The sequence below is a fragment of the Choristoneura fumiferana genome, chromosome 21, assembly GCF_025370935.1.
Source record: "Choristoneura fumiferana chromosome 21, NRCan_CFum_1, whole genome shotgun sequence".
NCBI classification, from domain to species: domain Eukaryota; kingdom Metazoa; phylum Arthropoda; class Insecta; order Lepidoptera; family Tortricidae; genus Choristoneura; species Choristoneura fumiferana.
The window spans coordinates 761,248-784,865 of NC_133492.1; the positions used below are offsets into that span (position 1 = coordinate 761,248).

Sequence of the window (23,618 nt, forward strand, 5' to 3'; positions counted from 1 at the left end):
TTCATAATGCAGAAAACAACGTCGCCGTACCGCTTCCACAATCTTACATTCCACGCTTGTAGATCTATTAACGTCTCAAAATGCTCCATCCAGATATTGATCATCACTGGTGCCACGGGACCACCCATAGCAACGCCATCAATCTGTAGATAGTGCTGTTCGCGTTACAAAAAGTAACTCCCTTCTAAACAGTTTCTGAGCAGTACCATGTAGGACTCTCACCTAACTTCTCCCGAATTATTTCATAGCATTCTTTAAGAGGAACATTGGTGAAAAGTGACGCCACATCAAAACTCACCAAAACGTCTTCTGATTCCAACTTAATGCTGCTGAGAATTTCAACAAAATGGCGAGAATCTTTAACTTAAGACGACGTTTTCCCCACAAGCGCCTGCAACACCGATGCTACGTGTTTCGCAAGGTCGTAAGTAGGAGAATAAATTTGACTTACGATAGGTCTCAGGAGCACGCCCGTCTTGTGCACCTTCGACGACCCATACAACCTCGGCGGCTTCACGATCTTCGGCTTGTGAAGGCGTTCAAAATCATCACCGTCAAAGAGATCCTTATAGTCTCTGACAACAGTCCTTATACGGCGCATAACTCTGGCCGTAGGGTTGTACGACACTGGCTTTTAGACCTGATCGTCATCTAGCAATAGTAGATTGTTAACCAAGGGTGGAAAGTGACCCATTTCACCTGAGATATTTCTAATATTTCGAGGGGAAATGGGTAATTTCACCCGAGTTAGATTAGAGTTTTTTATTTGCAGGTGTGACACCCATATTTTAAAAGCACAAAAGGACTTAAACTAAGCTAAAACTATGACACTAATGACAAATGTCAAAAACAATCAATAAAAACCGGTACCATTACCTTAAAAGTAGATGGTGTCATCAAATCACTCTATTTTCGATTCTCGTCCTGGTGCACAGATAGCCAATACTTAAAAAATAGGATTACCCATGTCGCGGTACACGGCCGCCAATATAGCGTGACTAGAGCAACGCAGTCTCTCCCACAAGGAAGCGATACGCTCCCTCACTACGGCGAAGAAATCCGGGACTCCGGCTTCAGCGAACATGGTCGAGGCACTGCAGAACCTCGGTAGCCTCATCAGCGTTCGGAATACGTCATTATACTGCACTCTGATGGCGCTGTATGCTTTTCTGCTGTGCCTCACCCAGAGTTGGCAGGTGTAGAAGGAAATACAGTAGGCATTAAATAATGTCAACTTCACATGCCTGTCACACCCGGCAAATCTGCGAGCGACCATGTTCCCCCGGACTGCAAGAGCCTTTCTCTCTCGCTCCATATTCATGTCGTCCCTCATGTTTTCGGTAAAAAAGCATGGAACGCGTATTGGTCATACAAGCACATTTTTAAATCCAAAATTGGCCTAAATCTAAAAAAAAGTGATGGATACGGTCGTAACGCCTACTTTACTCTACGGATGCCAAACATGGCCAATAACTAAAGAAATAATCAGAAAAATCCAGGTATTTCAAAGATCCGCCGAAAGAAACATGCTGGGCATCAAACTGAAAGATAAAATCAAAAAACACCGATATTCGGTCTAAAACTCAAAATAAGGGATGCCGCTAAAATGGCCGCCGCCTGAAATGGCAATGGGCTGGACACACAGCAAGAACTAAGGACGGTCGGTGGAGCGAAAGGATTCTGCATTGGTACCCGCGGGAGTCGGCCAGGCAGCGCGGTCGCCCGTGCCCGGTGCCGCAACTGGCGCGACGACGTGGAGGCTGTGGCAGGCGTTACCTGGACCAGATCCGCCGCTGACAGAGACACATGCCAAGAGATGGTGGAGGCCTATGTCCACAAATGGACAGCCCAATAAGAAATAAGCAGAAATCTAATCAATTATTAATTTATGAAAATAATTACAAGAAAAAAGGAAATGTTTTTCGCATGATAAACATGAAAAAATAAAAAATGTAAATCAACTTGCTATTGAAAATATTTATTATTAATGCTGAAGAGTTGTTAACCTTAATGAATTGAAGTTGCGATGAACAGTTGAACATACAATGATTAATTGACTGCAAAAAAATGTGAATAATATTTGCCATCCTTCACAAACATAACAGATATTTGTTATTGTTATTTTCACTCAATACTAATAAAATTGTTTTACGTGTATGTAGGTAGGTGGTATAGGAACATTTGATTTCTGACTCATCGTACAACATTCATTTGAACAGTGGAATTGTGAAATAAGTATAATGTTCCAATCCAATCCAATGAAAAGTGGAAACAAACCGATTTCATCAAAATTCTTGTATAAACACCCACTAGATCGAACCAATAACACATTTATCTATAATTCGTGACTTTTAAACTGGACGTCTAATCACTTTTTTCACCAATTTTCACTTGATTTCAATATTTAATTTTCATTTGAAAAATCTTCGTCAAAGTCTGACGTTATTTCTTGAATGAAACTCGTGTATAATCTGTAGTAGCATAGACTAGCGTAGAAATGGTGGAAAATTTGACATTTTAAAAATCGATTAGTACTCGATTGAATAAGCGATTATTATTTATTTACCTTAAAATTAAAAAAATAGTTGCTGCTTTTATAATTGAATAAACAAACAGTCTTTGGAATTAGATCAAGTATTGTTAATAATAAAATAGACAAAAAGTAATTAATCGATTTACTGAACAGATTAATTATTTTGCAATAGGTTCTAGGTTTTCACATCATTAAAATTTAATGTATGGTCGGGTTACTGGCGTCTTTGTTTACCCTTTCTATTAATTAGATTGAGATAAACCATAGTGTCATTTTTTCCTTGTTTACAGAAAGAAGACGCGACGGTCGAGCAGTCTTGTGCGCTGTGAGGCCACAGACGAACATACAGGCGGACACACGCCAACGCCAGTTCTCAACTCGGGCAACGAACAACGTTGTAAGACTTGACATTGCCAGGGACAGGTTTGACATTTTACAGTAGGTACACCCGACGACTTGAGTATTTTGCTGTAATAAAGACATCATGAAATCGGAATGGCATATCATTGCATATTGAATGTTACCATTAGGTAATGCACACACACCTTTGATTATTTCTTGGCTAGGTACAGTCGGTCAAATAAGTGATCTGCCACTTCAACCCTTAAATGTATGATGTTTAGAGAAATATGAAAAATCTTATTAGGCAATTTTATTTAGAATAGAACTAGAGAAATTAAATTTAAATAGTTGAAAATATTAAAGGGCTAAAGTTGAATATAGTTTGCATGGCATTAAATAAAATTGAAATTTACTAAAAACGAAAAAAAATCGGCATCTTCTGGCCATACGTGCCAACTGCACAAAAAAAAACTTTTTTTTTAAATCTTACATTTTTTGCGCAAACGTTCTGCTGATAGAAACAAAAATAATAAAACAGGAATGTTGGCTAGTTTGTCTGTTAACTTGATACATGGATTTTAACGACATAATGTATTTCATGTGATTGATATATATATGAAAATCGATGCACTACTTTGACCGACCGTAGATCAAATCTTAAGGTCTGCAACGAGTGTAACGCCTCCTTTACACTGCCACTCTTTTACTCATTCGCTGCTGGTTGTTATGAAAAAGACATGTTAAATATTCTTAACGCACATAGGCGTTCCATACCCCTACGAAAGTGTGACAGCCTCTGGGTCATCACAAAAAACGCACATATGCGACGAGACGACAGTAGCGAGTGATTTTTAAAAAGTTAATAAAAGACATTTAGACAGTTTTTTAAACTCTCAAAGCTGGTATATTTTTTGTTTCAATTAATAATAATCATTGAGAACCATTCTAAACGCCTCATGCTTGTCTTTCTACAAAATTCTTACGACATATTACAATGGAAATAATATTAAATTTACTCAAACTACCTAAAATTACACGATTAATCGAGAACACGACTTGCATCATGATTTAGACTTAATTTCATTTCAACTTACCCTGTCTCAGGACTACTATAATATACAACAAACAACCTTATTCAGAATAGCACAGAGCTGCATGTCACTTGTGCGACATTGTTCGTTGCTAAGATACTTTATCGCTGTAGTTTAAATTAGTTGTCGAAGTACAATAAAGTAAATTAATAGTATTTGCTAGCGCGTGGAAACTGATAATAAACAACAATAAAAAAATACAAAACATTCTCAGGGAATATTCCGTCACATCGTACTGTTTAATACCCAGATAATTCTCAAACTCAAACTCATTTATTTGCTTTGAAACAATACAAAATAATGAATCAAACCCTGTAAGGGCACTGCAATAATGCTATTATTAATTTAACCTTAAACTTATGAGCGCAGATATGGATATGTGCTCGTACCTTAAACTTAAACTTAGCTAAAAACATTCATTCTAAAACACCTTTGACAGTCACAACACGGGATTCTTGACTATTATCACAGAATAACTAATAGTACTACCGTACAGAAGGGACTCTCTCTCGATGAAAAGTCAAGTTTAGGTATAAATCGTTGCCTACTCTTACGACTTGCACGCGAAATTGAAACTTATCATGTTACACGAGCGTTCAGATTCCGTTGGGCACCGTTGACTCGAAACCGGTTTGGAGCCAAGAGCACAGGGTTCCCACTCGCCGATGAATAAAGATAACAGTGGGTACTAATATGAATTCAATAAACTACCTTTAATAAATAAGTAAATAAACTTTAATGGCTAAAGCTACAAAACAACAATATTTTATCAGCAACAGCAACCATTTGGTAGTAGGTACCTCTTTGTTCAATCTTTAGTGATAATTTTGTTTAGTTTGTTTTAAGTTGGCTTTACAAAGTGCCTACTTTACTTAGTTACTTATGCAATTGTAATTCGTTTTAAAATGGGTCTAAAGTGTTAGTTTCAGGTTAATTAAACGGTATTCAATCAATCAATAAGGAATCGACTTTGATTGTAAACAATACGAAAATCTACTAAATAATTACCTACCTGTAGCAAAACTATATTCCTTTAGATGCCCTAAAATCCTTGTAATACCTAACAATCTTGTTCTCATTATGCACCTACTACTCTTACAGAGTATTTAACTATATGATGGTTTAAATTAAATGCAAGAAAATGGCTTCTTACCTTTCAATGCCTATCTTTCGGAAGGTTGAAAAATGATAATTCCGATTCTTTTATCTTCTTTTTATTTATACAGCCGTAATTAATTTCGAAGTCATAGTTTGCTAAAAAATAAGTTGGTGTACCTACACAAATCACGCGCGACGCGTCCAGCATGCGAGCTAAGCGGCAACCCACTGCCGTGTACCCAATGGTTGGGTGCGCCCGCGCCGGCCAAACGTACCTACCTAAACTGCGGAGTGTCCAACCCCTGCTATTATGAGCGAGTTCAATTGGCTATAAAGCAAAATTACTTTAAATGCCCATTCAGCTTAGATTTGCAGATGGCCAGAAAATAAAAACAATATTTTATTTTTTTTGTTGATAAGGCATTACTTTGCGGAGATCCAAATCAATGAGCTATAAGAAATAACTACGCTCACCCGCGACCTTACAGTAGCTACGTTTATGCAACAAATGTATGTCCATGCAGCTCCTCCGTTTTCACACTGTGAGAACACACACAAATCAACGCACACACACACACACAAGGTTGGCAAACGAGCAAGTGAGTCTCCTGATGGTAAGAGATCACCACCACCCATAAACATCTGCAACACCAGGGGTATTGCAGACGCGTTGCCAACCTGAAGGCCTAAGATGGGATACCTGAAGTGCCAGTAATTTCACCGGCTGTCTTACTCTCCACGCCGAAACACAACAGTGCAAGCACTGCTGCTTCACGGCAGGATTAGCGAGCAAGATGGTGATAGCAATCCGGGCGGACCTTGCACAAGGTCCTACCACCTGCAAAGCATGCATTAGGGTAGGGTTTTGGTATTGGATGGCCGTTTGCGCATGCATGTCGCTACGTGTAGCCAGGGCCTACAATGCGAGGCCGTTAAGCGAACTTGTTTAAGATTTTCAATCTAATGCAACTTGCACGATTTCTCTTGCCGGTCTTAACTGAGCTAAACAAACGCACGCACGCTCATAAAAACTTCCTCTCGTTTAATTACAATATTACTGGGGTGTCCACGACCACTCTGTCAAGGGTGCACCGGTGCGTACCGTCTTTCTCACTCTCGTATTAAATAATATTAGCGTCAGCAGGACGGCAAGATACGAAGTTCCAATGAGGGCTATCGTTTTTTGTCTCACTAGATGGCGCACTGTTGCGTGAGGTTTTTAAGTATGGCTTTCAAAGTCTGTTATTACGGGCGTGAAAACAAAGTTTAGATTAAAATCATATTTAATACACCTTAAAACCGTACCATAAAAATATCGAGCATGCCACAGTGTTGCAAAGTCCCCGTTTTGTTCGGAAAAAAGGGAGGACAAAGGTTTCCGAAAGACAAAACTGTCTCAAAACACAGACATTCATTGCCCCGGAACGCATATTTGCCATAATCAATTTCAGATATTGCAAAATATTCACAAAATTATTCTAATTATAAATAAACCCGCGTAGCTCACCCAAAAACTATGAGATTTGACATTTCGGAGACCTCACGCTACACTAGCGCCTCTAGCGGCGAATTCATTCGCGATAGCCCTCATTCCCCCTTGCCTTTCACACCGCAGATTAGAGCGCTGCTGCCCGCCCTTATCTTTGCATCTATAGCAAATATGTCGAAGACAAACAAATCGGTGTATACATAAAATGTAAAATATTGTTTGTTTCCACGCACTTGCAGTACTTAGACTGTTATATAGTCTTGTAGTTTTTCCAGGTAGCATTTTATAGACTTGCCCTAACGCCTGGGATATTATTGTGATTTATATATAAATCAAACGGATTACAGCCAAAGTCATAAATATGTTTATCTACATGCATATCATAACTTCCTTATTATATGTTCAGAAACGACTATCAAATGGCCTTTATTAAGAAACCTGGTATCTGCGGGTGCATCTTAATGTTTACATTAAAGTATCGGTAATACTTTTTTTAACAATGCATATCTGAACATATTATAGAAAAATTATGATATGCATGTAGATAAAGTTATGTATGCGGCTATACATAATTAGGCATTAAAACACTCGTGTGATCTTATTATGAAACTCGCCTTGGGCTCGTTTCATAAAACCACACTCGTACTTTAATGCCTCTCATTATGCACCAGCCACATAAATAACTAGTATAATCAACGTCATAAATAAGTGATCACTTTTGTACCTTGTCATTTTGATTCGATTTGTAGCATTCGAACATGGCGGATGTGGACGATATCTAATTTTGGTATTTCTGCTTCTTTGGCTAGTTGAAGTATAATTTTGATAGTGTTTTATGGGGCGATTAACCTTAACAGTGTTAACAGTGAACAGTGATCACAAAATTCTATATTGCTCTCGTGTCTGTCATTTTTTTATGCGCAAGTTGTCTCCGCGTTGTTTCTGGAATTTTGCTATCAAGTTGCAAAAACTACAATCACCGTACAACGTGAAGAAGAATATAATATATTCTTCTTCACGTGTGTACGGTGATTGTAGTTTTTGGGCCAATGTCAATTTAACTGACATTGGCCCAAACCTTAAGGCCGCCATTGAGGGGAATAATAATAATACCTTGTGATTTTAACGTCATGTTTGAAAAGCCATAAGAAATTGTGTACAGACTGAAAACAATAAGGTACTAACCTACTAAAGTGATCACTTCTTTTATGACGTTGACTGTACGATACCAAGACGTCAAAAATGTTTATACATCTTTTTCTCTAACCATAAGGTTGATGTAAGTACCTATACATATATTTATGCCCTCATCTGCACCATCATTTACAGTGACAGCTGTCACTTAGCAATTGAGTAGTGTTGAGACAATGCAAATTTGAAACGGATTTTTACGATTCACGTTTTTTATAGTGATGTGTGCATGATATGATGTAAAAGTTATTCAAATGGCAATAATATCCTTTGCTTGAGAGGCCTCCGAATAGAGTTACGAAAACTAATTCATACTCCTGCTTAGGGCAGGTTTCCTGGGAACGACTCACAAAACATACGGATTGTAACATTATGTCACCGGTTAAAAACATTTAACTCGCGTTTATAACGCAAGGCATCAGTTTAAAATAGCCTGCCAGTTTACATATTTTATACAAAGCGATAAATTGCTCAGCACTTTATGAACTTTTGTAACTAAAAGTATGCACCTCTCTCTACCTCCATTCTATGCTGTTTGACGGAGATGGTGAATCGGTTTGCAAATCCGAATGAATCTCGTCATTTAACCACCTTAAGTATGTGGTGTTTTACTGTACATCATTTTGTATAACGGAATTTATACACGGTGGCCTCTGGATTCGATTGAATACCGCTGTAAAAGTTTTTGAAGAATTTTTGACTGAAGTTGATAAATGTATGTACACTCCGTGAGCTGTTAAAAAAACCTTCGGGTTTTAGAAGCATGCTTCGGGTATTGACGATGACACGCGATCGTGATATGTGGTTCTGTTCTATTATCAACATGCAAAAAATTTTGAAGTTACTGTAAAAAGTTATGTAAGGAATCACCGTCAGTGCAAAATAAACCTTACTGTTATAATATTATCTTTTCTAATTTTAATACAATATGGCTTTTTGTCATGATACGAATAAAACAAAATCAGCATTTTCCAATTTTTCCATCGTTAATTTAAATAGAGAACACCCCGCCTTAACACACTACTTTTGTTTGAAAGTATATAGAGCTGTTATGCTGTGTCTACTGCTCTTGGGTATGTCAAATAAATTTTTTGTTCTGCTTTGTTTATAATGTTTAATGTACTTTTCGAAATCCTCGTTGCTTCTATACTCGGTCTTGAACCTCATTAAAATATATACAATCAACACATTTCTTGATACTTTCAGCTTCTTTTTAAAAAATATACCTGTATACAATTATACATTATACTTATAAACAATTTCCCGTTATTGGCTATTTACAGAAATGCCTTATTTAAGTTGACTCCCCATAGAAACCAATTTTCGAAAAATAAACTAAATAAATAAGTGGTGGTTTTAACTGCTCTATATAAATCAATGAAACAACGAGTGCACTCTCCGCGTGATGGATTCCTTCTAAGTTAAAAAGAAAATTGACATTTTCTACAACACGAATCTTTCCGATTTCCCCCGAAACCCGAAAGTTTTAATAAGAGCTCACGGATTGTATGTTTGTAAATACTTTATTATACATAAAACACAAAAAAATAAAAACGGAAAACAACCAAACAAAAAGAGTAAAGGCGTTATACAAAATTTGTTTCTATCATGGTTGAAAAAAAAACTTATAACTAACTACTTGTCCAAACACTGCATGAAATATTCTGCATCCATTTTGTTATGCCTGATTGAGGTTCTAAAGCGTTTTGCCGTATTGGTGTCTGACGAAAATCTAAAGATACTGTCCAGGAACTGAAGCTAATTGTAATTCTGCGACCACACACCGCGCGTGGTTGTTTGGTTATTTAGTTGACGGACGGACATATTAGTCGATTTTTCCATTTTTGTAACACGCGGCAGAGGACGGTTGAAACGCTCCGCCTTACCAATTTGCCGTTGTTTTGTGGGTTGCTGGATATCCTTCAGTGATCTTACGCGTAGTTCCTTGTTATGCTCGCGCGCGTAGGTGACGCATATCTGACGCAAACGAATGTGCTGAGCGTTACTTATGCGCCACAAACACGCCTGAAGCTGTTATGTTAAAATGGTTGGCAATTTATTGGTTATGTAACCACCATGCAACGTGTGATGTAAATTATTGTAAATAAATTAGAACATTGTTTTTAATAATTGTTAAGGTAATTAGTAACCAACTAAGTTGTAAGTACGAAAATGCGAAGCAACCTTTGTTAATCGGCAATACTGAGAAATTCACGTTTTGACATTTGTTATTTTCTTATATATACATAGTTATTTTTTTTAATTTATAGATAAAGTTGTGGTGTGATTCCTGTGACGTCTGATAGATTTGCGAGCAAACTACTGAAATGTGTCACATTACAGCTCTGAATAGATAGTTTTAAGCCTATTTTCGAATTAAAATATAAAAAAACAATACTTGTTTGTTATTTGTGATCCTCTAAAAATGGCCTAAATTTGGCCTCGTTCCGTAGAGAAAGAAATAGGTGTTTTGGATGGGTTGGTAAGATGACCGATACTGCCCAAGACCAAAGCCAATAAAATTGTCCAAAGCGATGAAACTTCAATCTTAGTGTTTAGAAATAAATAAAATTTGTAGAATGTATTTCTGAACATGCGCTTTTATTTTAACTTGATTCAAATGAACTTGGGGCTTGAACTTACCAGTACAGTCTTTGTCATAAGGGACCAGGCTACACAGCGCCCTGAAAGTCCCGTATGAACTTGCAAGAAAAAATACATTTACTTTGAATTTTGGTGCCCACGGGCGTCGAAGTATGCCCTAAAATGGCTCTGTAATTTATTAGTTATTAAACAACAAAATTCCTTTTGGCACTAAATTCCTCATATTTTTTTTTCTCCATAATGTCTACAAGAATCTCTACCATATCATACACTTCGAGGAAACTCGTGTACAAAGCTATTGGCGCCAAACGGATAACATTAGGATCTCTAAAATCCGGAACCACCCCTCTTGATTTCAAAGCCATGCTGATCCTGTACGCCTCATCATGCTCCAAACAAATATGGCCACCTCTTCTAGAATCCTCTTTAAGATTCCCTATAGAAAACCCAAATGATGTAAGCTTATTCTCGATCAAAAAATGAGATACGCCGTCAGATTCAACGATTTCTGTCTCACGTTGGACATGCCAGCTTCGTGGAACATCTTTAAGGCGCCTTCCATCGGAGCCATAGATAGAACTGTAGGGGAACCAATTTGCCACCCGCTCCCATCTTGCTGATGTTCGAACTCCTGCCGCAACAAAAATTGCGTCTCGGGCTTGTTCCCATACCAACCTGTCATGCCAGGCAGCGTCTTAAAATGTCTCCTGTTTATATACAAAGCTGCCGAGGCACCCGGCCCTGCGTTCAGGTATTTATACGTACACCACATCGCGAAATCAATGTCTAGAGATTTCAAATCCATCTCTACGGCGCCAATAGCGTGGCATAAGTCCCAACCTATTATGATATTGCGCTCTTTCGCTGCGTCGCTTACTTTCTTCATATCTAAAACCTGAGCGCTTCTGTATAGAACTGTTGGGAGCAATACTATGGCCACGTCGTCTGTCATAGCTTCGATGATCCTGTCTTCGTCTAAGAACTTTCCGTCGAGGCTTTTGACTACTTTAACGGCATCTTTTGGTTCCAAACCTTTGAGCCGCACCTGACTGTCCACAGCGTAACGGTCCGTCGGAAAGTTTAAATCGTCCACTAAAATTTTGTACCGGTCTTTAGTTGGTTTGTAAAAAGTGCTTATAGTCTGATGAATGGTTGTTGTCGTGGACCCAGTGACAGCTATTTCATCTTCGTCGACTCCAATCAAAGGCGCCATCAGTTTGGACAAATATTTTGAGTATAAGAAGTACTTGCTGTCATCTACGTTCCATATCTTGATGCCTTGTTCCCTCCATTTCTCAATGGCGATCAGCAGAGTTTCTTCTGCATCTTTCGAAGCTAGACCGAGGGAGTTCCCGCACATGTATATGACACCTTTCGGGATGTAGAAGCGTTGCCGGAAACGTCCAAGTTTATCATTGCTGTCCAATTCTTTTGGATATTCCGATCCGACTTGGAATTTAAGTTTGTCCATTGCAGAAACCTACAAGCGTCAGACGCTGAATTGTTTCTAAGGCTGCGATGGCAGCGGGCTTGTTTAAATGCTTCTCATTGTTTACAATGTTTGCTAAATGATTGTAAAAGGTATTGACAATGACTGAGAATTATATCTGAACTTGGGTTTAGATTCGACGAAGTTATATTGTTGATAATCGTCAGCCGTTATGCGATTTCACACGATAACAACCGGCTGTTTTGCAGATTTTAAGTCAATTAATATGTACGTACGGTGGAAGATGCTTTTTGTCTCGTTTGTTGCAACAACTGGTCACACGATATATTTACTTTCATCGATGTCTGTTCTTGCAAGCATTAAGGTGTTGATTCATCTGACGAATTCAGATATTTCCTATTCGTAAGTCACGAAATAAATATAAGCGTTCTAGTTAAAATAGAAACGTGGTAAAATAAAATTAAGAAAAAAATGATTTTATCGTGTCTCCTCTTCGGTATGTAGGTATTAAGTATGTATGTATACATACTCTTCTTTATACAAAAATAGAGATACAAACAAAATTGGCAAACGTTGAGCTACATGCACAAAGGCGAACTTGCTTCTTCATGGGATCTCTCTCTACCACAGTTAGCCTTTTGAGCTTTACAAGTTGGAGAATACACAATGGTCGACCAAAACTAAACACTGAATAGTTGCTGCATATTTAAGGCGCTCTACATCGAGATTTCAACAAGGTTTAACTCTCTTCTAAGCCGCTCTCATCATCATCAAGCCGCTACACTCTTGGCAGAATTGGTCGTTTGAGGATCATTGAACCTTCATGAGGACCTTCTTGGCAAAATAAAATACAGTGGTACAATATTACTTTCTTTTCTTTTAAAATTTATGGGTGTACCTATATGCCTGCAATAAAAGGAATTATTATAGCGCCAGAACGCTACTTGTGGAAGTCAAGAGGGAACGCCTCTGAGCAGTGAGACACATTAGACTATTATAAAAATCATTTCACGAGTGTATAAACACCGTAAATTATAATAGATTCTTAATTCTTTGTTGGCGTTATTTGACGTGCTATTCGCTACGCAATTAATGGCACCGAAGGCCGCTAATTATGTATAATTCCGTAGATATGTATAATCCATACTATATTATATAAATGCGAAAGTAACTATGTCTGTCTGTCTGTCTGTTACGCTTTCACGCCAAAACCGCTGAACCGATTTGGATGAAATTTGGTACAGAGATAGAATAGACCTTGGGGAGAACATATACATCTTTTATCGCGAAAAAGAGGCTTTAAGGGGTTGAAATAGGGGATGAAAGTTTATATGGTGGAAGTTCGTCGCTGTCGAAGATAAAACCATGAAATTTGGCATTTAGGCACTTAATAAGAAATAAGTCGGTATTTGTTTGAGCTTTTTTGAAAATTTGACCTCTGAGGGGATGAAATTAATATTTTAAGCTCATAAGCAAAATGTACGCAATGTAGGGTCATTTTAGATGGTTTATTGACATAGACATTATTATTTAGATTAGAGATTTAGATTGTTTATTTTTCTATATAAGGAGAAAAAAAAGCTACCTTTATACAAAATTCCAAGTTTCTAGGACAGCCGGAAGTACCCTGTAACGTTTTTTGTTAAGGCGATTTGTATATAAACACCTTTTTATTGAAAGTAGCTTTTGATTGCGTTAACTTAGAAGTTAAATTTTTTCACAGCTTCCGGGACTATAATAGACCTGAGTTTAGGGTTTTAAGTTCAACTCGATACATACCTACTCCGCGCGTTTACGGGATAAAGGGTCTTGAAAGATTTAGTTTATTTAGATACTTGATAAAGTTAATTTATAAGTGTTCCTTAAACCTCTTCCTAGAGGTTAAAATAGCATAATATGTTATGTATAAGTTAATTAATGTAATTAATTTTAAAATTGCGCGCCCCAACAGGGCATCATTTTTTATAAAAAGGTGTTGCAATAAATAAATACTGAATACTGAATACTGATCCTATAAGGTTCCATTTTTTCCCTTTTGAGGTACGGAACCCTAAAAAAAATAATTTGTTCCGGCTCTTTTCACATTTCGACATTTCTCATAGTTGAAAATATGGGGATGAAAATTCGTAAGGCATTCCAAACAAATTTACTATAAGTTTTATTGGAAATTTGTGTACCTACCTAGCTATGCTTAGTAAGAATGCCGTCTTAATTATAATTTCCTACCCTCCTAACTTACAATAAAGGACGTAAGATCTCAAGAGTTCACTATGAAGAATTAGTCCTTTTGTGTTTCCAGGTAGAATACACGTATGGCTAAAATGTGGCTACCCGCAAAATATTTATATTTTACCAAAGAATGGAAGAACAAAAAAAAATAGTTTAGATATAAAGCAATGTATTAAAATAGGTTATTTTCAGTAAACCGTAGAAGTTACTATGTTCTATTATTGGCAGAATAGTTTCCCTAAGGGGCTGTTTCACCATCCATTGATTAGTGTTAACTGACGGTTAAATGTGATGCCGTCTCTATTTGTTTTGTTCTAATAGACGGAGACGGCACCACATTTAACCGTCGGTTAACGCTAATCAATGGATGGTGAAACAGCCCCTAAATAAATTAAATACTTTCCAAAGTTACTATTCCACGCGGACGAAGTAGCGGGCAAAAGCTAGTATTGTATAATTAAGTAGATGTATCTGCTACATCAAAAATATATAATTGTATTAAGTACGATATTCTACCGATTGCATGTTAAACTAAGATCTTTAAGTATAAGTACACTATTTTCACTAAGTACATCTGTATATGTATAAACGTAGGTGGGTCCGCGTGGGAACTACGGCCCAAGCTCACCCTGAGATGTGCCCAGCAGTGGATGATGATGATGATGATGATTTATCTTCCGCATAAGTACTATGTATACGCGCTATCTAATTTAGAATCGCAGCGTTTGTGTCGTCTGAAACACCTTTTACTGTAGGTAATTTGAGCTTACGACTAGGGTGACCAAACATCGCTCTACGTTGTGAGTTTGGGTCCTTTATTCCATGTCTTCCCAATACAGCAGTGACTACAGTAGTAAGTAAAGACTAATAGAAATGGAAAAGAAACATCCTAGACAAGACAAACTAATTAGAGCAGACAATCGTTGGAATTATTGTAAACACTGTATTGTTATAATCTAATTAACTAAGGCGTGTCTCACGATACAGAAAAAAATCAATGTTGTTTTACCGTTGGAACATCATTTATTCCAAAAAGGTATAAACAGGTCACCTTGAATTGCTGTGGTTGCTTACTTATGATTTAATTACCTGCCTTGCAAGTTTTCTCCAGCGACTTCGTTCATGCTGATTTGTGGTAATAATTTACGTATTTACTATTAGTGGCGATGGTTATACTTATTATGTACCCTACTAAGTAGGTAAGTAGATGTATCGATAAACTAACTAATAAATATAGTTTTATTTCATTGGAAATAAATAAATTAAATTGATTGTTGATTGACAGTTATAAGTACCTACCTATAGTACATTTATGTCATTGGAAATATTTGATTTGAGTCTTGTAAAAATAAATATACCTACTTAGGTACATACCTCGTTGAGTTTCTTGCCGGATTCTGCTCAGCAGAGATTTTTCCGAACCGGTGGTAGATTTTTTTTGACATTCATACAGTGGTGGCCACGTAATTAAGAACGATTTGAAGTTCCAGATTATTTTAACTAAATCATGTCATGTGTAGTCGTGGGTCTTCTTAGAAGTAACTAGTTACGTTATGAAATAGCCACATGAATAGAGCAAACGGGATTTAGAATAAACTGTCATTTTTTTACAAATTTTGTTTTTATTCTCTTTAGTAACAAATTCAAATAGTAATGAAGCTGGACAAATAATTAAGAACGATTTAACGGTTCGAAAGTTTTTTATTTGAAACTTAGATTTACTAAATCACACTAACGTGAAGTTTGTACAGAAAAAAAAGCAATGTAATACATTTTAACTAAAATTAATAGTTAGTAGCTGTCCACGGCTTTTTATTACTGCCTTACACCGGCGAGGCATTGAATCTATCAATTTTGACATTTCGCAAGAGAGATAGAGTTCCATTCTTCTAAGAATACGTCATACAGTTCTCTTAATTGCCACACTGTCGATTTGAAACTTTTTTCTTGACTTCGCACCAAAGATGCTCTATTGCTCTAAGATCGGGGCTGTTGGCTGGCCAATCTAAGACAGAAACTGATTGGGATGTGAGGAATTCCTTAACGGTACGTGCAGTATGCTTGGGATCATTGTCGTGCTGGAATGTCCAAATAACCGGAAGCACGCCTTCAGCATATGGTAACATTGTTTCTTCCAGTATGTTTTTGTATTGAAATTGATCATGTTTCCTTCTATCAGCCTAACAGGTCCAACACCATGTCCAGAAAAACATCCCCAATTTTACATTTCCCCCGCCATGCTTGTCACTGTGTACTTTGGGTCGGATGCTTTATTTGAAGCCGCCTGCATCCATCCGGGGTACTTTAACCAGGTCATCCGTTCATCATCATCATTGGTGGACGTTGGTTGGTTGCATCCATCGCTTGCCGATCCGCAGTTTAAGTTATACCAACTATATTAATTCGATGAAGTTTGGCCTGTATTGATATATCAGTGGCATAAAATGTGGCTAACTCTTCATTCCTACAAAATTACCTATTACTGAATACATTTGAGGGCCAATTTTGCCGCTTTATATTTATTATATTATAGGGCATCGGTCGGTAGGCACCGGCAATATATTTACCACGAAAGAAAAATCAAAGCCAATCCAAATAACATTTACAGTCCAAAATCAAATGTCTTGATAAGGTTGTCAACCCTATTAAGGGTTAATAGCTACTTTGTATAAGTAGGTGTGATAGAGGAAAAACTGTCCAATTGCGAGTCGGACTCGTGCTCCGAAGGATCCCTACAAATTTGTTGTATCTGAATATCCAGTGTTAACACAGACCCTTCACCTAAGCATAATGTAGGTACACAATGTGACAATACGAAAGACAGACGTTAAAAATAAGATTTACAGACTTTTCCTATTGGTTACGCTATAAGAGCGGCCTTCGTAGCATATCTCAAGTTTCTGGGACATCCGGAAACAGCATACGGTGTTTCGGATACGGAAATTTGTATGGAAATACCTTGGGGATTCGCAAAATAAACACTGTGGTATTTTCATCAACGTTACCTATAAGGTAGGTACCATCAGCCAAATAAGTGGTCTATCAATTTTGAAACAAGTTCCTATGAAATGAATATGTCGTTAAAGTCGATCTTTCAAGTTGACAGACACGTCTATTGGCATTATTGTTTTATGACATGCAAACGATTATCACCTTTAGGGTGGTAGACCACTTATTTGGCTGATAGTACATAAAAACACCTGCGATCTCTCTAACTAGTGATTGACATTTTGTAATTTTATCCTTTTTCCTAAGCAATATCAGGAGCTTAGATATGTTATTCCAGATGTCCAGCTATCACATACCGAAGAATTTCATTCAAATCCGTCCAGCCGTTTTAGCGTGCCGGAGTAACAAACTCAAGCGCGCGCGCATTCCTATATACAAATAGTCGCTAACTTTGTAATTATAATATTAGAGAACTGTGCCCTTAGCGTAAGTTTTCGGTTACAAAATACGTCTCGATCGCGTTCGCGTTAAAATCGCAAACGTTCCGCTAGAGGCGCTGTTCGTGTTTCCATACAAATTTAGATTTTACGCGAACGCGATCGAGACGTATTTTGTAACCGAAAAATTACACTAGGGGTACTGATTCATCTGTGTTTTAGTTATCCCGGTCGTTACTCGTTTTATGATTTCAATTCGGATTTTGTTCCGCGAACTTTGATTTTAGAGAAGCTCTATATTTCGACACAGTTGCATGCGCCATGATCACGAGACGACGATGGTCGAAATAGAGCTCTAAAACCAAGGTGCGCGGAACAAAACAAAATGATTCATTTACCTATGTCCTTGACAAAAGTATGGGATTTCAACATGGCATAGTAGCACAAAGGTTTTACCCTGCTACAGTTACCAGCACCAGTATCTGACACAAGCGTGCATAAATATCTGATACGACTCTATTTCTAGGGCCGGAAGGACGTGTCAGATATTTTTGCACGCTCCGCTGTGACAGATATTAATGCTGGTGACTACATGGTTCAGTCTGTTCGACTGTTGGCAATATAATATGCTCGCGACAGAGTTGACAAAATATATATAAAAATAAATGTTCTTAGCTCATCAGCTCATCACAAAATGGCCGGCATCCCACTGCAGGGCACAAGTATCCTCTCGAAAGAAGAAATGAAATGTATTTGCTAAGAGGGCTAGAAAAATATTTTAGACAAATTAACTGTATTAAAATAACACGTAACACCTAACCGACACACTCGAAGCCCATTCCAAAAAGAAATGGCAATGACCGGATAACCCAGCGATTAGAATATCTGACTACGAAGCTTGAGGTCCTAGGTTCGATCCCCGGTCGGTGCAGACATTTGTACGAAATAAGTATTTGGTAGGGAAGCCGTGGTGGCCTAGTGGTTTGACCTATCGCCTCTCAAGCAGAGGGTCGTGGATTCGAACCTCTGAGTTTTTCGAAATTAATGTGCGGAATTACATTTGAAATTTACCACGATCTTTGCGGTGAAGGAAATCATCGTGAGGAAACCTGCACAAACTTGCGAAGCGATTCAATGGTGCGTGCGAAGTTCCCAATCCGCACTGGGCCCGCGTGGGAACTATGGGCCCAAGCCCTCTTGTTCTGAGAGGAGGCCTGTGCCCAGCAGTGGGACGTATATAGGCTAGGATGATTGATTGATTGAAGTATTTGGTAAAAAATTAAGTATTTGGTAAAATTATTATTATTATTATTATTAAAAAAATATTTTTAATACAAGTTTTTTTTTGCTGACTGTACTTTTTGCCGACTTTACTTGCATTGGCACCCAAACTACATTTGCGTACCAAATTTCAAGTCGCTGAGTTTCGTCCTGCGGAGACGATCCTGGCCGGACTACCAGGATGTCACTGTCAGACTAGGTATTGTATTGTCACGCAATTTAAATGAAGGAAGTTTGTCGAATTTAACTTGCAAGATTGATTACAGACAGACAGACATCGGGACAGGTGAAACTAAATAAAAGCTTGTAAAATACTAATGTTTTTTTTAATGTCATGTCAAATCAGCCGTCAAATTTCCGGTTATGTATTAATTTAGAGCGGTTTCGCACAAACGCAAATTTCCTCACAATGTTTTCCTTTACCGTAAAGCTCATAACGTAATTCGAAGTCGCGGTAGGCTAGTGCTTGATCTGTGGCCTCTCAAGCAGAGGGTCGTGGGTTCCAGCCTGGGTTCACACCTCTGAGTGTTTCAGATTTTTTGTGCAAATTTACCTAATAGGTACTAAGAAAAAAATACTTTTTAGTTTATTTATATTAAATAATTAAACTGTAAGTCAATTGAGTTGGCTAATAAAATTATAATGACGTTTTGACAGTTCCTAAAAAGTATTTCAAGAGTGTTTTGTCTATCTGTCGCATCGTAGCTCTCAAACGGATGGAATGATTTCGGTGTGTTTTACGTGAAAGCCAGTTTCCTTGCGGTGGTTTTTAACCCCCGACGCAAAAAGAGGGGTGTTATAAGTTGTTAGCTAGCTGGCTAGCTGTGTTATTTTGAACTTTGAAATTATAGAGTCAGGGGTTTTTCTTATAACCATTTGACCATGTAGCTACTGACAACATTCCTTGCTAAAGCCATGCGTACCTGGAATTGGTACGCTTACACCTTTACTTCATCCTGTAACCTCTGTGAAAACAACGCATTACACTGCCAAGGCCATGATAAAGTCTTTATCCACTTGTAAATGTATCTAGTTTGTCTTCCTCTAGCTCGGATTGCGCGCTCATAAACCCAGCGGATTATGCAAAATTATTGGATTATGATTATAACGGTATATGTCGTAATCATACATCATAAATTATAAAGCGCCAGGGGGTGGCCAGGCAGGGGGCACGAGGAATACCTACTAAGATTTTCTGTTTGATATGAAAAGGGAATCGTCTCCGTCATAAAAAAAAGTCAGGAATTACGATGTTATATTTAAATGAATTATCATACAACGGCAAAACCCACTAGGCACTTGCAAAAATTGTTCTCCGATCTCTACAGACCCTTTTTTAACCGACTTCAAAAAAGGAGGTTATCAATTCGGTTGTATTTTTTAATGTTTGGTACCTACATCAGAATTCCGTCATTTATGAACCGATTTCAAAATTTTTTTTGTTCGTCAAGAAATGCTCTCAATTAGGTCCCATAGCCACCAAATCAGGATATGATGATTGGATCCTAAGGAAATCGAGAGAACTCTTCAAATATTGTAGGGACACCTATGGTAATTTCGATATATTTAGTAGTAACTCGTGCATTTGCTCTTGAAAATCATCATTTGGTGAAGTGGATAGTGGAACTGATGATGATAAGACCACATTTGACCAACGGAGTGACTAAGTACTCAATAACAAGGACCTCACGGGTTGAATTTCAATTACTTTAACACATTTGCTATACAACTTAAGCTCATCGTAATACATATGATGAAATGGAACGGGTGACGAAGCACCAGGACTCCTCAATAATGAACGTCTCTGCATCGGAAAAAGCAATTTTTTGTAAAAGGTGACGAGCAGTTGACATTATACTATTGTATCTTAGATCTTTTACACTAAAAAGCGTGAAAGAAAACAAATATAACGAAAAATTAAACCGACTACAAAAAACCATGAAAATAATTTTAGTTTGAAGTCGGTGCCTCAGCACGAGCCAGCAGGAGTGATTGAAGCCCAATCAAAGCCCAATATACGCGCATAGTATGTAGGTGAGGTAGACGACTATAGGTTCACTCCTGCTGGCTCGTGCTAAGGCACCTACTTCAGTCTGGTAGATAAATATTCATGGTTTTTTGAAGTCGGTTAATTTTTTTTATAAAACTACTACAAAAACCAAATCATAGACCACAGGGCAAACAGGAAACAAAAATCGCTTTTTTTTACCTTTTTTTTAGAAATCTCAGAACATTGACAGCTAATCAAAACCTCTGACAAACGCCGACATCTCTTCAATATTTAATGTTTACAATGAACAGGGCATACCCATTCTTACGTAGTTTTTCAACCAGCTGTGTCCATCGGACGAAATGCTGGCCAAGACCCGACTATGGGCCGATGGAGGTCCAGCGTTCTAAGCTCATGAACGGGATCAGGGTCGCCTGCGCCAGTCCCATGGGGGCTCCCATAGCCGCCTGCACCATCATGTTTCAGGTAATACCAGATAAGTTAAATAAATTCACAGAACTAACGCCAAATAAAACTTAGTATTCAATTAAAAAAAATGTTTCTTGTCGGATTCTTCTCAACAGAGGTACCTATTTCCGAACCGGTGGTCGATGTTGTTATTACTTGCTAAATTGAATATCTTTCACTTTGACTTTCGTTTAGTCTAACTCTAGACCTACAAGAACATCGAGCCAGTTTTTCATTATATCTCTAGGTGTTTTATCAAGCAAGCGTCGCCATTCTCTATATCGTCCATAATTATGTTGGGTGCATTATTTAGACGCATAATTTTTGGATGAATATACATCAATGTTTTAAATAATTCATTGAATCATGCGTTACTTTGCGGAGGTCCATATCAATAAACTGAAACAATTAGTCTACTCACCCGCGACCTTTTTATTATAGCTACGTTTCTGCAAGAAAGTGTTCATACAGTTCCTCCACCACCACACTGTATGAACACACACAAACCCATCTACCACCACCACTACACTGACGCGTTTCAAACTTAATCAGAGCACATGCTCCGAGCAACACAACCGTTCACCAAGCTACCAGATGTTAGTCTAACATCTGGTAGCATGATATGTCTAATGAAAATTATGACAAGCAAGCAGTGTCCATATTTAAGTAACGTCCGTGGTGGTGCAACATTTACGCACGTGACATGCAAGCCCGATTCAGTACCCCTAGTGTAAGTTTTAGGTTACAAAATACGTCTCGATCGCGTTCGCGTAAAATCTCAATTTGTATCGAAACACGAACATCGCAATGAGATTTTAACGCGAACGCGATCGAGCCGTATTTTGTAACCGAAAACTTACACTAAGGGCACAGAAGCGACAGCTGTGACCGCATAATCGGCAATTGAATCCAATAGCATATTGAAGTCCTTGTGTATAAAGTCAACTCCGTTTACCAGGCGGGCTCGCGGTTCGAGTGTGACGACCAGATCGGCGTCACCCACTTCCTAAGAGCCTGCTCGGCTGCCTCGGGCTCAGGCTACACGGCTTACAGGTATAAAAACCGGGCAAGTGCGAGTCGGCTTCGAATTTTTTATGATATGATGTAACTAAAAATTTATGCTTTTCGCAATTTTTCCTGTCTATGCTATAAGACGTAGCTTTGTACTACCAAATTTCAAGATTCTGAGCTCACAGGAAGTACCCTGTAGGTTTTGATTCCCTTGCGAGTGTCGAAAATTTTATAGCATAAACGGCTGTATTATCTTTTGATTGCGTTGACTTCTAAAATTGATTTTTTCACAGCTCCAAGGGACAGTAGACCTGAGTATCTATTTAAATGAATTTCAGCTTGATACCTCCACGCGTTCCTGAGAAAAAGGGTCTTGACAGACGGACGGACGGACAACAAAGTGATCCTATAAGGGTTCCGTTTTTTTCTTTTGAGGTACGGAACCCTAAAAAACATGTTGAAATCAAAACATCAGTGCACAACTTGAGTATTTGGCTCCGTTTCCATCAAAGATGTGCGAGGATGTGTAGCGAGGCGAGCAAGCGCGAGGGAGTGCGAGGGTTTCATGAAACAATATAAATAAACGCTTTTTCATCACACTTGCTCGTAAACAGTGTCGTAACATGCAGGCTACCTTGGTTGCAACCCCCCAAATAAAACCCTCGACCTTAATGTGCTTGTCATGAAACCCGTGGTCGGTAAATGAGTCATTGCGCGTACCTACTGATGGTGCTGCGCGCGCTGGCCCACACGCACACGCACGCTGCGGCGCATGCTGCGGTAGGGGGAGGGGGAGGGTGGCGCTGCCAAGAGCGCAGCCTAAGGTATCGCCAATATTAGGAAAAAATATATTTTTCTTTTAGAAATATAAGATTTTACTCGCAAATGTGATAAAAAACATTATTGTATGTCGCACGGGCGGTAGTATAACATCGACTCATTAAAGCCCTCAGTCTTCGACTTCGGGCTTCTAATGGACTCTCGTTCGTAATACGGTATTTGACTAATTTTTTTTTTTGTTTTATAAATTAAAACTATTTTCAACCGATTTAAGTTTTCTCTTCGCTGAACACTGTCTGTATATCTATATTTTCATATTAATATTAATATATGGGAATATGGCAAATTCAGGAGTTGTCCAATACCGAATTCCTTTTTTACCGCCCTTAAGACACAATGTACTATTACGTATTCTCGCACAACACGTCTCTGGTGAAAACAGCTGAGCGAAGCGAGGTGAGGTAAACGAAGCGTTCCTATTGGTTCATGAAAAACACGTTTCTCGCACATCGCTGATCGAAACTGAGCCCTTTGCTGCGTGTCCATCAAATATAATGCAAGGAATGTTTCTCGTGAATCAATAGAAACACTTCATTTAAATGCCTATCGTCGCTCCGCCGAGCTGTTTCTACTAGTACCTATAGTTTCTATTGATCCATGACGTCATCACTGCCT

The 23,618-nt window shown here is 38.2% G+C and overlaps 3 protein-coding genes across 3 annotated transcripts in view; 2 read left to right on the forward strand and 1 right to left on the reverse strand.

Moving 5' to 3' along the window:
* The window catches only part of ClpX (Caseinolytic protease chaperone subunit), a 60,190-nt gene extending 50,051 nt beyond the window's left edge, over positions 1-10,139 (forward strand). The window contains exon 14 of the mRNA XM_074104396.1: positions 2,824-10,139. Within this exon, the coding sequence (XP_073960497.1) occupies positions 2,824-2,862 (39 nt within the window). The 3' untranslated portion in view covers positions 2,863-10,139. The remainder of the gene's footprint in view (positions 1-2,823) is intronic.
* On the reverse strand, positions 8,655-12,035 carry LOC141439919 (kynureninase-like). The gene is given in 2 exon segments (XM_074104379.1): positions 8,655-10,829; positions 10,832-12,035. Coding segments are annotated over 2 exon segments (1,284 nt in total). The 5' UTR covers positions 11,820-12,035; the 3' UTR covers positions 8,655-10,533.
* Positions 12,036-20,945: 8,910 nt separating this feature from the next.
* LOC141439915 (cytochrome b-c1 complex subunit 2, mitochondrial-like) overlaps positions 20,946-23,618 on the forward strand; it is a 30,444-nt gene continuing 27,771 nt past the window's right edge. Inside the window, exons 1-2 of the mRNA XM_074104373.1 lie at positions 20,946-21,170; positions 22,111-22,205. Of these exons, the coding sequence (XP_073960474.1) occupies positions 20,979-21,170; positions 22,111-22,205 (287 nt within the window). The 5' untranslated portion in view covers positions 20,946-20,978. The remainder of the gene's footprint in view (positions 21,171-22,110; positions 22,206-23,618) is intronic.